Genomic DNA, 14,984 nt, shown 5'->3' with positions numbered 1-14,984 from the left:
TTTCCCCACCCCTCCTCACCCTCACTTCAGGGTTTAGAATCAAACCTGCTCCCAAAGCCAAGAGATTTTCAAGGAAAATGCTCTTGTCTGGTGTTGCCACTTTCAGACTGCTCCCCCAGAACTCTACCTCTCACAGACTTCTGCACCTTCCTGCACATGCTCAGGAAGGTTCCTATTTCTTTTTTCTCTCTTCTGAGCTCTGTGACTTCTTCGTGCCTCAACTGCAGCAGTTGTCTCAGGCTTCTCTGGAGCAGCTCCTTCTCCTCACTTGGCCGTTGCTGGTGCTCTGAAAGAAAACTCACCTGTAGCCACAAAGCAGCCACTTCCCACACCCTGCACCCCGAGTGACTCGGGTTGGGAACTGCAGAGCCACAAACCCCGCAGTGAAAACACAAACTGGAGCTGGGAGCTCCCTGCCCAGGCCAAGGGACAGCACTCCAAACCTCTGCAGCCCCTCCTGAGCACTCCTAACCAACCCCTGCAGCCCCTCCTGAGCACTCCTAATCCCTGCAGCCCCTCCTGAGCATTCCAAACCTCTGCAGCCCCTCCTGAGCATTCCTAATCCCTGCAGCCCCTCCTGAGCATTCCTAATCTCTGCAGACCCTCCTGAGCACCCCAAACCCCTGCAGCCCCTCCTGAGCACCCCAAACCCCTGCAGCCCCTCCTGAGCACCCCAAACCCCTGCAGCCCCTCCTGAGCGGGCCAGCATCGCCACAATGATGCTCTAAGCCAACCATGCCCCCTTGGAACTCATCTCTTACTTCTCTCCCAAATGCCAAGGAACTGTTCCATGTGCTGGAAAACCTCCTCCAGGTGTTTGACGAGGATGTGGCCGCTGTGGATGTCATCGGTGACACTCGTAAGCACAGACTCTGCTGTGGCCATGACACCCCTTGCTTCATCTGTCAGTTTGTCCAGGAGGCTTCTGTTTGTTCCTGTTCCAGGAACAAAACATGTCACATTGCCCAGAAAACAAAACCAGGCAGAATCAGGAGCTTTTCCATGCCATGGCACAGAGCCCTTCCATTCCCTACTGAACCCCTACCCCAGAGCCTGGGCACTCACACCACCCCCAGCCCCTCACGCCTTTCTGAACAAAACCAGGATCTCAGGACAGCAACTGGGAAACTTTCCATGGAGAGCCCAGACCCAAACCCTGTGGGGAAAGCAAAAGCCTTTTGGATCTGATTCCTTGGCCAACTCTTTGGCACTTTTGTGCACCAATAACTTGTGAGAACTTCTCAGAGAAGGAAGTCATGGTCCACAAATGCTGAGAAAGCTGCAGTGGATTAGCACAAGAGGAACAGTGTCTCCCTCTTCCTTGGCCTCCCCTCTCCAAACCCAAGCTTTGAGACAGAGACTAAAACAAGAGCAGGACAATTTCTCTCTGCTGCTCAGTGCAGTGGCAGCAGTGAGGCAGGGAAAAGCTGCTCAGGGCCACCTAAAACCCAACCACAGACCTACCATTAAAGCTGAAGATATGTTTGATGTCAGGCCACGTGAGCAGGTGGTGCAGGATCTTATCAAAATCCTCCTCAGACTGGCCAGCCCCGACTGGCCACGACTTCACCATGACAGCAGACACGAGCTGGCTGAACTGGTCCATGTTGTAGGCAGAGATCCTCTCCAGGAGATTGCTTGGCACCTGCCAGGGCACACAGAGAGGGCAGGGCTGTGTCAGACTTTGGGGTCCCACTGTGTCCCAGAACTGGCACTGACACTGAGGAGCTGCCCCCAGTGCTGAGGTGTATTCCAAACCAGCCCTGTGACACCTGACAGCAGAGCTCATGGTGGAAACACATCACAAATATTCCTCACAGACCTCATTTCCTGATTTCTCATTGATGTATTTTCTGTTGTTGGTTTAACAAACAACCCCCAGCAACTCAAGCAAGATCCACCTCCCCTTCTGCCCCAAAGCACATCCCTATGCAACAGAATTGCTGTGGAATTCCACTTTTCTCCCTCCTCCCTTCCCCTGCCAGGGCAAACACAATACCTGGCAAGCTGCAGTCACAGCCTCCATGGCACAGTTCTGGAAGCACCAGCTGATGGAGGAGTCCATCTCTGTGATTTGGCAGTACTGACAGCAGTACACCAAGATTTGGTTCACTGGAGGCTCCTGAAGGGCAAAAGGAAGATTTCTCATCAACTCACTCTCCAAAATGTTTCTCCTGGCAGCATGAAGCAGTGCTGCTATCAGGACAGTAAAAGGGACCTGAGCATCAGCCCATTTCTGAGGGCTTGGAAGAGAGATCAAACAAATAAATGCATGGAAAATATTTTAATGATTTCCATCTAAAGTGTGTGATTACTTAATATTCACCTCTCCAAGCCAAGCTCACAGCAAAAATATTTGTTTCCTGACATCACCATGAAAATCAATGGCTTAAAGAAATGTGTAGCTGCTGTAGAAAGGAGATGAGGAGATACCCAGGCTCAGTTTGGGAGGGTTTTACACATGTGGGAGTTCATCTGGGAGCATGAACAGCAGCATTTCTGCACAAGGAATGAAAAGAGAAGCACCAACTTGGCTTCTCTGAGTCCCTGGGCATTCACTTTGCACTCGCTGGTTCTTAAAACCACAGAGGTGACAATTGCTGAGAGCAGGGATTTCCTCTGAAGCACCAGGACCTGAGCCAGGCCAGTGACACCGAGTCTGCAGCGTGGGCCACTGTCATGGCCAATTGTTGAGCCTCCAGAGCCTGCTCCACAACAGCAATGGCAATTGTTATGGCCAAAGCCACCGTGTTTGCACGTGCTCCTGCTCCAAGCACAGCCCAAGTCACTCCAGCTGCTCTGCAGCACCAGGCAAAGCCTGGACTCTCCCCTACCTGCTGGATTCTCTTCTTCAGATCTGCAAGTAAAGTGCTCCTCCACATCTGGGTGAACTGCTCATCTGGAAAGCTCAGAGTCACAAACTTATTCCAGGCCTGCAGGGGAGAAGCAAACAAACCCAAAGCACTGAGTGCTGAGATTGAACAGAGAAGGAAATGAAAAGAACAGTGCAGAAGAGCCAAGGGAGAGCAGAGCAGAGCTGAGCTGAGCAGCACCAATCCCAGCCCTTTGCTTCCCAGCCCAGGAGTGTTTCAAACACTGCCCAGCCCCATCCCACTCCTCACCCAGCCACAGCTCCAGAGCCCAGCAAAGAGACAGCAGTCTCCAGACCCTGGCTAAGCACTGAAATCTCTTTTTATTGACATTATCAGAAGATGACAAACCCGAAGTTCAGAGTGGGAAGAGAAGGTGACGTGGTTCAGGTACTCCTTCAGTAACTTCTGTTTTAAAGCATTTCTGAACCAGGTTCGAGTGTCCTTCAGAGCTCCACTGAGCAACTCTGCCAATTCCTGCACAGCATCCCCTGGAACCTGCCCCACGCACAGGGGAAGACAGAAAAATACACACAGTTCAAGCAGGACAGCAACAGACAACTGATTTCAATCAGAATTTCTAAACAGAAGGCCCAAATGCATCCAGAACACACAAGTGCTCCCAACAGAGCCAGCACTGCCTGAATAAAGGGCAGACAGAGGCTGGCAAAGTGCAGTGCTTACAGGCAGCTTGTGCTTAAGCTTATTCCAGGAAGTAAAGACAACAAATGTTTAAGGGCAAACAAAACCAGACTAAAAACAAAGCTTATCACAGCAAACCTCAGCATCTGACCTTAATTTCAGTAAGAACCAAACTCATTAGGTGATTCCACAACCCTCTCAAAGTACCACAGTCTTGCTTAGAGTGTGAAGTTCTTCAGATTGAGGCTGGATCTGAACTAAACCCAGTCTGTTGTACCACACTTGTGACATTCCTTGTACCAAGCCAAGAGTTCCTCACTACTCACTGCTGGGGGCCGAAGCTGGGCAACCTTGGCAATCAGGATGGCAGCAGTGGCAGGGATCAGGAACAAATCCACTCTCCTGGTGGCCTTGCAGAGCTTCTCGTGCAGCCTGAGGCAGCAGGACAAGCAGCACTGCCAAGAACGAGCTCCCAGGGCCCTGCAGCAACACAGAGGGAGAATTAATCTTCTGCTCCAAGGAAAAATAAAAAATTAAAAACAATAAAAAATTAAACATTTAAAAAAATTATATCTCCAAATATAACAGTGTGGCAGCTGCCTCCCTCAGATGGATTTTAAAAATGGGACAGAACTCCAGGGTTCTTTTCTCCACAGATTTCAAGGCACACAAGCAGGACCCCAGCAGACAATGCTCTCACCTGGCTGGGGGCTCATCCAAGGCACACAGCACTGTGTTCAGAAGCTTCTCTATCACCTGAGAACAGAAAGACAAAAATATGAAACCGTGGAAGAAATTTTACAGGCTGATTTCTGATTAGCTGGGGAAGGGGGAACTCGCTATTCTCTTTTGCATCTTCTCCAACATTTTTATAAATAAACTATAAAATAGCACAACTTATTCAGTGCATGTCAGAGCCAACACCTGGGCAGCTTTTATCTGCACAAACCCAACCTGTACTTCTTACAATCTGGGGGTTTCAAATCTATTATTATTATTATTTATCAAGGTCCTACTCCTACTGTCCTCACACCAACACAAGAGTTTTCACAACTGCAGAAAAATCTCCCAAACCAGCAGCCCCTTGCCCAACTCTCCTGTGTGAAAAAGCAGTTTCAGGTACACATCTGAGGGTTAAAACATTTGCCATCACTAACCAAGAGCAAATCCTGCTGAGAACACCCTCCTGTCATCAATGCCAGCACCACTCCTTGCTGCAGATGCACCCCCAGCTCTCCCCCGAGGAGCCTCTGACTCCAGAGATGTTATTTTTGCTTTTAGCTGGGTTTGAAGCTCTTTGTGCTGTGACCTGCTGCCAGCCCCAACCCCCTCAGTGATGTCAGTTCTGCCAAAGGACACCCAGGAGCCCAGTTTGAGCCTTCATCCCAGAGCTGGGTGAGGAGACAAACCTTGGGGTTACCCCACGGAATGTCAGTGTCCTCCAGTCTGTACAAAACACCCTGGAGAGTGACCAACAAGTCACTGCAGAAATCCTTTATGAACTCAGGCAGGTTCTCCAGGGGCAGCACACAGAGCCAGGACTTGACCAGAGTCCCATCAAAGTCCATCAAGAACTTCTTTTCTCTCATTCGTTCCAGCAGGGTCGCTCTGGAGGGGAGACAAACCAAAATCTTCAGGATTCCAAGGAACAAATGGCTGTGAGCAGCCCACAGAGGAGTCTCCTCCTCCCTCCTGTGCCTTTGTCATTGCAGCTGAGCATCAGTGGGAGTCCCCAGGGCCCAGGGGTGGCACAGCAGAGCCAAACCACTGAGCACAAACAGGGAAAAGAAACCCCAGGTCTCGCTCAGACTCTACACAACAGCAGCAGCTTCTCCCTGGCTGGCAGGAGCAGGGGGTTGTGTTTGAGGGGTCACACAGTGCCCTCTGCTACACTCAGACACCTCTGAGCCACCAGTGTGGCTGTGCCCAGGCACCCCAGACATCCTCCCCCAACATGGGACACTTCATACTCTTGAAAAACGAGGGAGGGAAAAACAAACAAACAAAAAAACCCCACAAAAGACACAAAGCAGAACAAACTAAGGGATGAAGCGAGGTGATCACCCCCAGCTACAGCACCAGGGCACTGGGTGTAACTGGGAGCTCTGCAGAACTCACTTATCTCGCTTCCTCCTGGTTTCAGCAAATGGGAGCCCTTCCAGCCCTGCCCAGACATCCTCCTCCAGCAGCTCCTGCTCCTGCTGCAGGGGAGCACCAAAGGAATGCAGAAGGGGAAGGATCCACACCCACTGGTCTACATCACGTTCAATGCATCTCTGGCACAAGTTTGTCAGGTCAACCTTCAAGCTAAACAAAATAAAAACCAAAACAAACACACCTGAGTGAAAGAACCCCAGAGGTGTGGGAGGCTACATCTCAATCTCTATTGTACCTTCAGGAAACCTCTGGTCATTGTTTTAGCTCTTCATTGCAGAGTGCAGCTGTGCAGGTTTAGGGCCCAGAGCTGCAATGTTCCTGAATCTCTCTGCACAGACCCAATCTGTGCAGAGCACTGCTGGAGCACTGGGAAGACCCAATCCTTTATCTACGGTCTCCCCATGAGCCCCCCAGCCCTGTCACACCCAGAGAAGGGCTCCAGAAAGAAATGCAATGGCTGCAGCTGTGTGAGGAAGAGCTCCAAATCCAGTGCCAGGAAAGTCAGATCACAACCTGCTAAACAGGGGAAAACCAACCAAAACGTGTGGAATGATGCAGTGCAACCTCGCCTGGATGTTAGAAGCAGGAGGCTGGAGCTGAGACCTCCACAGACACCTTCAAATGTAACTTTTTCTCTGGTTCTCTGGCAGCAGAGAGCTGGGCTCCTGTTGTTTTATCAAAGGCTGCTACACCTGAGCAGCCCCAGCCTGGTCAGTCAGAGGGCACATGGAACACTTACTTGGTAACTCCTGCAAAAGCCTGTTTGATGTCCTGAATCTCATCCTGTGCATCTTGATCCAAGCACAAGAGGCTGCACAGGTCAGCCAGGTCAGCCTGCAGTGCTGGGAGTGAACGGTCCTCAAGCACGGTGAGGATGGTGAGCCCCAGGGCCAGCTTGCTCTGGATGACTCTGCCCTCTGCAGCTGCCTCTGCTGCAAGGAAAGGCACAGCCATTTTCCTCATGTGTTTCAGCAGCAAATCGTTCACCTGGGACAAAGAAGGGAACAAACAAACCAGTCACAACATCAGCCTTGCTCTCTGAAGCCTGAATGTCCTCTCCCAGTTCCAGCGAGGCCACAGAACTGGAAGGAGCAGCCCAGACAAACGAAAAAGAACAAAGTGGCATTTCTGCCACATTTCCTAATTATGTCAAGTGAGAAATTTTGGATTCCAGAAGCCCTGCTGGCAGCACTGCTTAGAACAGGATCAGGAGCTTCTCCCAAGAAGCAGGTTTGGAGCAAGAGATGAGCGCAGAGAGGTTGTTAGTGGCAGAACAACTGGCAACAAAACTTCAGCATCCAGACACAAAACCCACTGAATTACAAAGGCAGCACACCACAGCTCTGCTGCTGAGCCACAGGGGTCTCAGAGCCACAGCAAGGGGCACAGGCTGACTGCAGCCCCCAAGGCAGTCCCTGGCAGTCACCCCAGAAGGATCCCCACTGCTTCTGAACCTGAACTTCGACTGGAAAACCAAAATTAACCCAGCAGGGTCAACAGCAAAATTAAAGTTTGGCTTCAGGAACAGAATGTTTTCTGTCTCTGTGCAAGGGAAGGGATTACCTGCTCTGTGCTGAAGTTTAACTCTATCCATGACATGGCCTTGCCATCAAACACCCTCTGGGCCACTGCAACGTAATGGAACTGCTTCAGCTGCCAGAAGAAGTTCCTCAGGTTATCAGGACTCCAGGTTCCAAGAATGCTGAAGATACTTTCTAACATAACATTGGCAGCTATTTTCTTCCCTTCCACCACTTCCTTGTTTTTATCACGAGTGAGAATCTGCAAAACGTTTTTGAACCTGGAAGGCTTTGCACACACGATGTCATCGTACTGGTGCCACTCTGGAACAGCAACACAGGGAGAACACAGGAAAACAACCATTGCAGGAGTGCTGGGCCACAGGACAGCAGGGACCCCCCCCAAGGTGCAGGTCCAGCCAGCAGAGCTCACCTCCATTGTTGAGCAAAGTCTTTTTTATCAATAAGCAGCGATTGACATAATTGGATTGTGCAGTCTTGTAAATGAACTCATACTCGCCCTTCCCACAGGTCACCCAGTACTTGTAAGGAATGTATTTATCCACGATTTCCTTGGTGAGAGTTACAGCACCTTCGATGAGGTACCCATGCTCTCCCAGATGCCTTGGAAACACAAACACAGCAAAGGCAGGCAAAGGACACGTTAGCTGATCTACAGACCTCCTTCTCCACTCACTGCTCCATTTTTGAGAGGAATGGTGACTGTTCTTTCTCAAGCACATGTTAGAACAGTTTCCTGCAGTGTGAAGCCCCAGCTGAGGGCACAGAGCCCCCCTGGCACAGGGACCCCGAGCAGGGAGCACTCACCGGGTGCAGTTCAGCTCACAGATGTTGTCCTTCCAGTTGGCGTAGGGAGGAATGTCCTGAGCCCTGATGAACACTTTATGGGTGTCGGGGTTGAGCTGGAAGTCTTTGGATAATATTGCATGGAAATAGACTGTGACACCCCCATTGCGGCTCACAGAACTGCAGGGAAGGATGGGAGGGGAAACAGAAAGGATTTTATTGAGGGTTTGTAATAGAATCACTGTAAACCTCAAATCAGACTCGAGCCACCCCCACTGAGTGGCTGCAAGACCCATAAACTCTGTCAGCAGTTCACTCAGACTGGTGTTTGTGTTTGAGCAGGCCCAGGGAAAAGCCCAGGCTTTTTTTTCTAAAAGGAAAAATGGGCTCCTAAAGGCAGCAGGAGATGCTCTGGCCCAGCAGTTACCTGGAATGGCTACACTTTCAACCCCTTCCACTTCATACACATTAAGGAAATGCACATCAAAATAATAATAAGCACATCAAAACATCTATAAGCACATCAAAACAGCTCTTCTCAGTATTCACCTACAGCACTCTGTGTGTGAGGCACGTGCTGCTCATAAGAGCAAGAAATAAGACAATAATCTCTTTTTTATCCATCAGATGCTTCAGCAGGTTCAAACACATCACTCAGGACATCACCTGTGCTGCAGCTCCCATTCCACACCGGTTCTGCTGTGCTGGTTCACCTCAGTTCCAAAACAATTCCACTCCCACATGCCCAAGGCACTACTGACCCAAACCAGCACCCCAGTCTGGAGTCCTGAGTCCTCCTCACAGCAGCTCCTGTTGGTGAGCAATGCTGGGGAGCAGCAGGGCTGTTCTCACCTTTCCTTAATCTTTTCCACAGGTTTCTGGTTCTTTTGCTCCTTTTTGTTCTTGGGGCTGTCTGCTGCAGCCACAGCACCGTCCCTTCTGGCAGCCTCAGCTCCTTGGCTGGGACTTGTCTTCTCACTCACTTTAGGCATTTTCTCACTTGGAGTCTGATTCTTCTCTTTTGTGTTTGCATTCTGCAGCAGGGAGACAAACAATGAAACAGGAGACCCTGGAAGCACAACATCTCCTCCTGGTGCACCACCAGCTCCATCCTCCTGGAAATACTGATCCCTCACCGAGGGGAGCCCCTGGTTAAGGAAAACACGATGGAAGAGGAGCCCAACCCAAACACACTGCCAAGCAGCCAGGTCAGTGAGCCCCAGGTCCCAGAGGATGGAGTACAAAGAAAGTGAAAGAGAACACACAGCAACTTCCAGCTCACCAGGCCTGTGCATGAACAGAGCAAAACCTGAAAAGCAAAATCCCCTCGTTCAAGGGGACCCCAGAGCCCTCCAGAGAGCATGGCTGGCTGGAGAATAAACACACCTCCCAGTCCTGGGGACAACTGAGCGACCCCTCCATGAGAGCTGGGCTAGAACTGACACCCAGGAGAACAGAACTCAAATAAAAGCCTCCCCACAATCCTCCCCAGCTCAACCTGTGTCCCTGGGCTGCTGCTCCTCAGCCTCACCGACAGCACGAGCAAAGTGGCAAAGGGAAGCTGTGCCCACAGGAACACTCCTCAGAGCTCACCTTGACAGTGGAACTGCTCCCTTTCTGCTTGGGCTCCTTCCCAGCCTGCGGGCTCTGGGCCCCAGGGGAGCTCTTGGTCTCAGGTTTGCTCTTTGGGGCTGCCTTGGCAGGAGGCAGCGCAGAGGGGCTCACTGCCTGTCCTGCTGACAGCGGCTCCTCGCTGCTGCCCCGGGCACCTGCTGCTGGCAGCTGGCCAGGGGCACGAGTGTCCTGCTCCACATCACCCCTGACTGCTTCTCTGTGCTCCACATCCCCCCTGACCGCTTCTCCCTGCTCCACATCCCCCCTGGCTGCCTCTCCATGCTCCACATCCCCCCTGACCGCTTCTCCATGCTCCACATCACCCCTGACCGCTTCTCCCTGCTCCACATCACCCCTGGCTGCTTCTCTGTGCTCCACATCCCCCCTGGCTGCTTCTCTGTGCTCCACATCACCCCTGACCGCTTCTCCCTGCTCCACATCCCCCCTGGCTGCTTCTCTGTGCTCCACATCACCCCTGACCGCTTCTCTGTGCTCCACATCCCCCCTGGCTGCTTCTCTGTGCTCCACATCACCCCTGGCTGCTTCTCCCTGCTCCACATCCCCCCTGGCTGCTTCTCCGTGCCCCAGGGTGGTTCCAGCCCCCACCTTGTGCCCTGGGCCAGCCCCACTGGCTGTGCTGCTCTGCTCTGCAGGGCTCAGCCCCTCTGCTTTTTGGCTGCCACCTTCCTTCCCCAGGTGTGCCAAATCCCTGTCGCCTTCAGGTGAGTCTGCACTGGGCTCAGGAAGTCCATCAGCACCCGGCTTTGCTCCCTCAGCGCCGGGGGGTTGGATTTCTCGAGGGATTTCTTGAGGAACACCAGATGTGTCAGGCAACTCTGTGGTTTGAACTGGTGCTGTGCTTGGAGGAGGCAGAGAGTTCTGTTCCCCAGAGATGGACACATTTCTCTTTGTTTTACTCTTCTTCCTTTTCTATTAAAGAAAGAGAAACAAAGACCACAATGTCTGTTTATTCATTGCCAAAGGGAAACTCTTCGTCACCTCCTCCATTGCAGCAAGTACCGACATCCTCCTGCTACGGGGGTAAGAGAAAACCATCAGGAAGGGGGGAGACAAGACCAGCCAGTGAAATGCCAATAACTCTCGAGAGCCATTGTAGGTTTAATATTCCAGGCTTGCTCAGAGCAGCGCTGCAGTGTCTAAGCTGACTTGTGCAATTTGTGGTTTCCCCCGGAGCACAGCTCAGCAAACACAGCGAGCTCTCCTGGAGGAAGCCGGGCAGCAGCTCCCCGACGTGGCCAGAGGGATGTGGGGGATGCAGCCCTGGCTCCTCACTTCCCACCAGGTCACAGCTGCCCCCCAGCACCCAGCAGCAGCCTCACCTTCCTCACAGGAGCCACCTCAGCAGGGTCACCAGCCCCGTGCTCTGTGCTGTCCTCTGCAGCTGTGACATTCTCCAGCAGCGAGGATCCCTCCTCCTCCTCCCGTGTCCCAGCAGAGGAGGGGGATCCAGCAGCACTGCCAGGTGTGGTGGCTGAGGTGCTGGGCAGAGCTCCTGCTCTGTCCATCAGCAACTCGCCCTCTGTCTCCTTTGTTTCAGTAGTGGAACAAGGCCCAGCAGCAACTTCTCCCTTCACCTCTTCCTCTGCATCAGGGGCTGGAGGGAGCTGCACTTCTCTCTGCAATGGAGGGAAATTAATTGTTAACCTGGAAACTCACCCCCCTGCTGGGGTCACAGGATGGTTTGGGTTGGAAGGGACATCAAAGCTCATCTCCTTCCACCCCTGCCACAGGAAGGGGCACCTTGCACTGGTCACTCCAAGCCCCTGGATGGGGGAGAGAATCAGAAAAAAAGGGAAAACTTGTGGTTGAGATAAAAGCAGTCTCATAGGACAGAAAAAGAAAGGAGATAATGATGAGAGCATATCCAAAGGCAGTGATGCACAGGGTGGTTGCTCACCACCCACTGAGCAATGCCCAGCCAGCCCCTGAGCAGTGGCCGTCACCCCTCGGCCAAATCCCCCCAGGGTTTCCTTCAGCACCATGCCCTGTGCTCTGCAACATCCCTCTGGGCACGGGGACAGCTCTGCTGGCTCTGCCCCCTCCCAGCTCCTGAGGAGTCCTTGGCTCAGTGTAAGCACTGCTCTGCAGCAGCTGAGCCATCAGGCTCTTATCAACAGGAGTCTCATCCTGAATCCAAACACAGCTCTGAACCAGCTCCTGGGAACAACAAACTGTCCCAGGCAGGGGCAGGAGATGAACACACAGGAGCTGTTCCCTGTTCAGCTCCCCCCAGCAGCCCCACCACTGTCCCTGTACAGCCCCCTGCCCTCCCCAAGGCCCTGCCAACTGCAGAATAATGAAGGAACCAGAGCACCAAGGTACAGCTCCATCCCTGGCCCTCCTGCAGACACAAATGCAGCAGCAGTGCTGGCAACCAGCTGCCTGTGCCAGTAGCCCAGGATAAGCAGTTACAGGACAATGGCACGTCCCAGCTGGCACAGCCTTCTGGGCTGGCACTGTGACTGCTCCCACTCAGCTGAAGCCTTTCCAGGAAGGCAGAGGAAACTCTCTTTTTATCTCCACAATGCTTCAAAAGCCTGTGGAAGGGCAGCTTTGGGCACAGGCAAGCAGCAGAGCAGATACCTCCTCGTGCAGTGGTTTCACAGGTTCCTCCACACTGCCTCTACCCCAGTTCTGAGAGCAACAGCTTTGAACATCAGCTACTCTGGATGTTCTTCCTACAGCATTTCCGAGCTGGAGATGCCACGTTTGTTACCCTGCCATGCTGGAGTGCAGAAGCATTTGCTAAGAACTGACCCTGCCAGGACTGCAGCAGCTGGATTCTGATTTACTGTGTTTTTCTAGGACCCCACTTCTCTCTGACAGCAAACCAAAAGCCATTCTGGTGGCCCAGGTCGTTCGGTTCTAAAAAAGTAAAGGATTAGGAAACATTTCCCCAGCATAACCGTGTTGTGTACTTGGTTCTGTCTCTGTTCAGAGAGGCAGAATTAGTGTGCTGTCAAACACAATGCAGGGCAAGTTCTAAATCTAACAAGCTGCAAATCGGAGATTCTGTGTGAAGAAGGACTCAACCAGTGTTTTACCAGCATTGCTTCACTGGCAAAACAGAAACCAGCTCAGCCTGGAGTGCGGAGACCGTGTGTAGGATGTGTCACCAAGCGCATCACTTCTGCCTCCCGACAGTCACTGCACAGTGATGAAAACTCTCTGTGGCCAGGAATGCCAGGGGAGGCTGAGATGAGGGACTGGGAGGGGAGATTGGGAGGAGAGCGGTGTGGCCAGCCCTGGGCAGGGCAGGGCAGGGCAGGGCAGAGCGGGGCAGGGCAGGGCAGGGCAGGGCAGGGCAGAGCGGGGCAGAGCGGGGCAGAGCGGGGCAGAGCAGGGCAGAGCAGGGAGGGGCAGAGCAGGGCAGGGCAGGGCGGGGCAGGGAGGGCAGGGAGGGGCAGAGCAGGGCAGGGCAGGGCAGGGCAGGGCAGGGCAGGGCAGGGCAGGGCAGAGCGGGGCAGAGCGGGGCAGAGCGGGGCAGGGCAGGGCGGGGCAGAGCGGGGCAGGGCAGGGCAGGGCAGGGCAGGGCAGGGCAGGGCAGGGCAGGGCAGGGCAGGGCAGGGCAGGGCAGGGCAGGGCAGGGCAGGGCAGGGCAGAGCTCCACGGGCAGAGCGGAGCCCCACGGGCAGAGCCCCAGGTCAGTGTGCAGCCCTCCCAGCCGAGCCCTGGTGCCCAGCGTGGCCGCACAGGGACGGGGCAGAGACACAAACACCGACACATGGCGAGGCACCAGAGCCGTGTCACATCCCCCTGTGCCCTGCGACAGCCGGGAGCGGGGCTGGGAGCGCGGGGGGAACCGCAGCGTTTAAAGGCAAATAAACACAAGCGGCCGCTCCCTCTGTGCTGAGGGCCCGCGCTCGCAGGGAGGGTCCGGCTCCCCTTCCCGGACCGTTCCCGGCTCCTCCGCCGGGCCGGGCCGCGGCCCGGAGCTTTGTTCCCCCGCCGGGAGCAGGGCCGGGCCGTGGCCGGGAGCGGGGCTCGAACCCGCGCCATCACAAAGGGTCGCTGCCCGGCCCGGCCCGCCCGGGGCGGAGCTGACCTGTGGGCGGGGCCTGTATGCAAATGAGCCACTCTCGCGCCCCGCGGATTGGCGGCTCTCCGCCCCTTCGGGCAATATGCAAATGAGCAGCGTGGGTGGACCAATAGCGTGGCGAGGCGGCGGCCGTATGCAAATGAATCCGTTATGTGATGTGAGGGGCGGGGCCAGCGCGGTCCCGGGGGTCGCCGGGAGGGCCCGGGGGGGGCCCGGGGGACACCGGGGGACACCGGGGGACACACGGGGAGAACCGAGGGGAAACACGGGGAGAACCGAGGGGACACACGGGGCAGGGGCGTCCCGGGTGAACGGGGAGGAGATGGGAGTGCCCGGGGACGCAGCGGAGGACTCGGAGCGGATCGGGGATCAGGGCGCACCGGGGAAATCGGGGAGCACCGAGGCGCTTCGGGGGCACCGGGAGGATACAGCGGGACCCGGAGCCCGCAGCCCCGCCTGCCCCGGTCCCGTGGCTGTTCCCGCCCCCACCGGAGCTCCCCAAGCCCAGGCCCGGGGCCCCGTCCCGCCTCTCGCCGGCCCCGGCAGCGCGACTCACCGAGTGACCGGGCACCGGCAGCTGCAGCGCCCGCCCGTCCTCCGGCCCCGCCGCCTCCTGCCCAGACAAGTTTCGTTTCCCCAGCCAGCCGCCAACTTTCGTTTTTCTTGTCACGGTCCCCGCCCAGCCCCGGGCCGCCCCGGCCAATCGCGGTCCCGGCCACCGCCCGCGGGCGGCTCTGGACCGGTCCCGCCCCGTCCGGCCCCATCCACCGAGCATCTCCCGAGGGCTCTCCCCCGGTACCCCCCGAGCATCCCCCACACAAGAGCCCGGTGCAGGTGCCCCCTGGAGCCGGCAGCAGCAGCGGGGAGCGCGGCTGTGCTGCAGGAGGGCGCATTGTGCGGGACCCGACAATTAAAAGCGGATTCCGCAGCCAAAAGCAGGGACGCGGCTGGTGCCCCATCCCGGATCCAGCCAGGACCAAGCCCAAGACAGGCTCTCCCAGCAGCCCTGACCTCCTCCAGTGCTCACACACATTCCTAAACAACCAGCTCATTTTACCCCCATTCCCGTTTTCCCCCTGAGCTCCCAGCTCAGCGCAGCTCCGGACGAGGAGCGCTCCAGGGCAGCACCGGCGCTCCCGGCAGGTCCGGGGCTCCCGGGCACCTCTGCTGCCCTTGCAGGAGCTGTGCCAGACCGTGCTGCCCTCGGGCCCGGCTCACCCGCACACACCCAGCCTGCTTTCGGTTTCTTTTCCTCGGCATGCCCAGCAGCACCGAGAAGATAATCTCCCCTTCCCACACAAAAGGAAAAAGCTT

The 14,984-nt window shown here is 55.2% G+C and overlaps 1 protein-coding gene across 2 annotated transcripts in view; it reads right to left on the bottom strand.

The window, feature by feature from the left end:
* The window catches only part of RNF213 (ring finger protein 213), a 44,361-nt gene extending 30,014 nt beyond the window's left edge, over positions 1-14,347 (bottom strand). Inside the window, exons 1-18 of one of the 2 annotated variants that reach the window (XM_058852354.1) lie at positions 14,227-14,347; positions 10,951-11,247; positions 9,590-10,540; positions 8,849-9,030; positions 8,018-8,176; positions 7,623-7,813; positions 7,233-7,513; positions 6,409-6,656; positions 5,631-5,819; positions 4,922-5,120; positions 4,213-4,268; positions 3,839-3,992; positions 3,222-3,368; positions 2,835-2,933; positions 2,000-2,122; positions 1,465-1,645; positions 762-935; positions 128-286 (exon numbers count right to left, since the gene is read on the bottom strand). In XM_058852354.1, coding sequence (XP_058708337.1) covers positions 128-286; positions 762-935; positions 1,465-1,645; positions 2,000-2,122; positions 2,835-2,933; positions 3,222-3,368; positions 3,839-3,992; positions 4,213-4,268; positions 4,922-5,120; positions 5,631-5,819; positions 6,409-6,656; positions 7,233-7,513; positions 7,623-7,813; positions 8,018-8,176; positions 8,849-9,030; positions 9,590-10,540; positions 10,951-11,136 — 3,679 coding nt within the window. In that variant the 5' untranslated portion in view covers positions 11,137-11,247; positions 14,227-14,347. The remainder of the gene's footprint in view (positions 1-127; positions 287-761; positions 936-1,464; positions 1,646-1,999; positions 2,123-2,834; positions 2,934-3,221; positions 3,369-3,838; positions 3,993-4,212; positions 4,269-4,921; positions 5,121-5,630; positions 5,820-6,408; positions 6,657-7,232; positions 7,514-7,622; positions 7,814-8,017; positions 8,177-8,848; positions 9,031-9,589; positions 10,541-10,950; positions 11,248-14,226) is intronic. The other variant, XM_058852355.1, reaches the window with a different exon arrangement.
* Between the last annotated feature and the right edge of the window lie 637 nt (positions 14,348-14,984).

The sequence above is a fragment of the Poecile atricapillus genome, chromosome 17, assembly GCF_030490865.1.
Source record: "Poecile atricapillus isolate bPoeAtr1 chromosome 17, bPoeAtr1.hap1, whole genome shotgun sequence".
NCBI classification, from domain to species: domain Eukaryota; kingdom Metazoa; phylum Chordata; class Aves; order Passeriformes; family Paridae; genus Poecile; species Poecile atricapillus.
The sequence above is the reverse complement of the archived record's forward strand: the minus strand, read 5'-3'. Positions and strand labels throughout refer to the sequence as shown.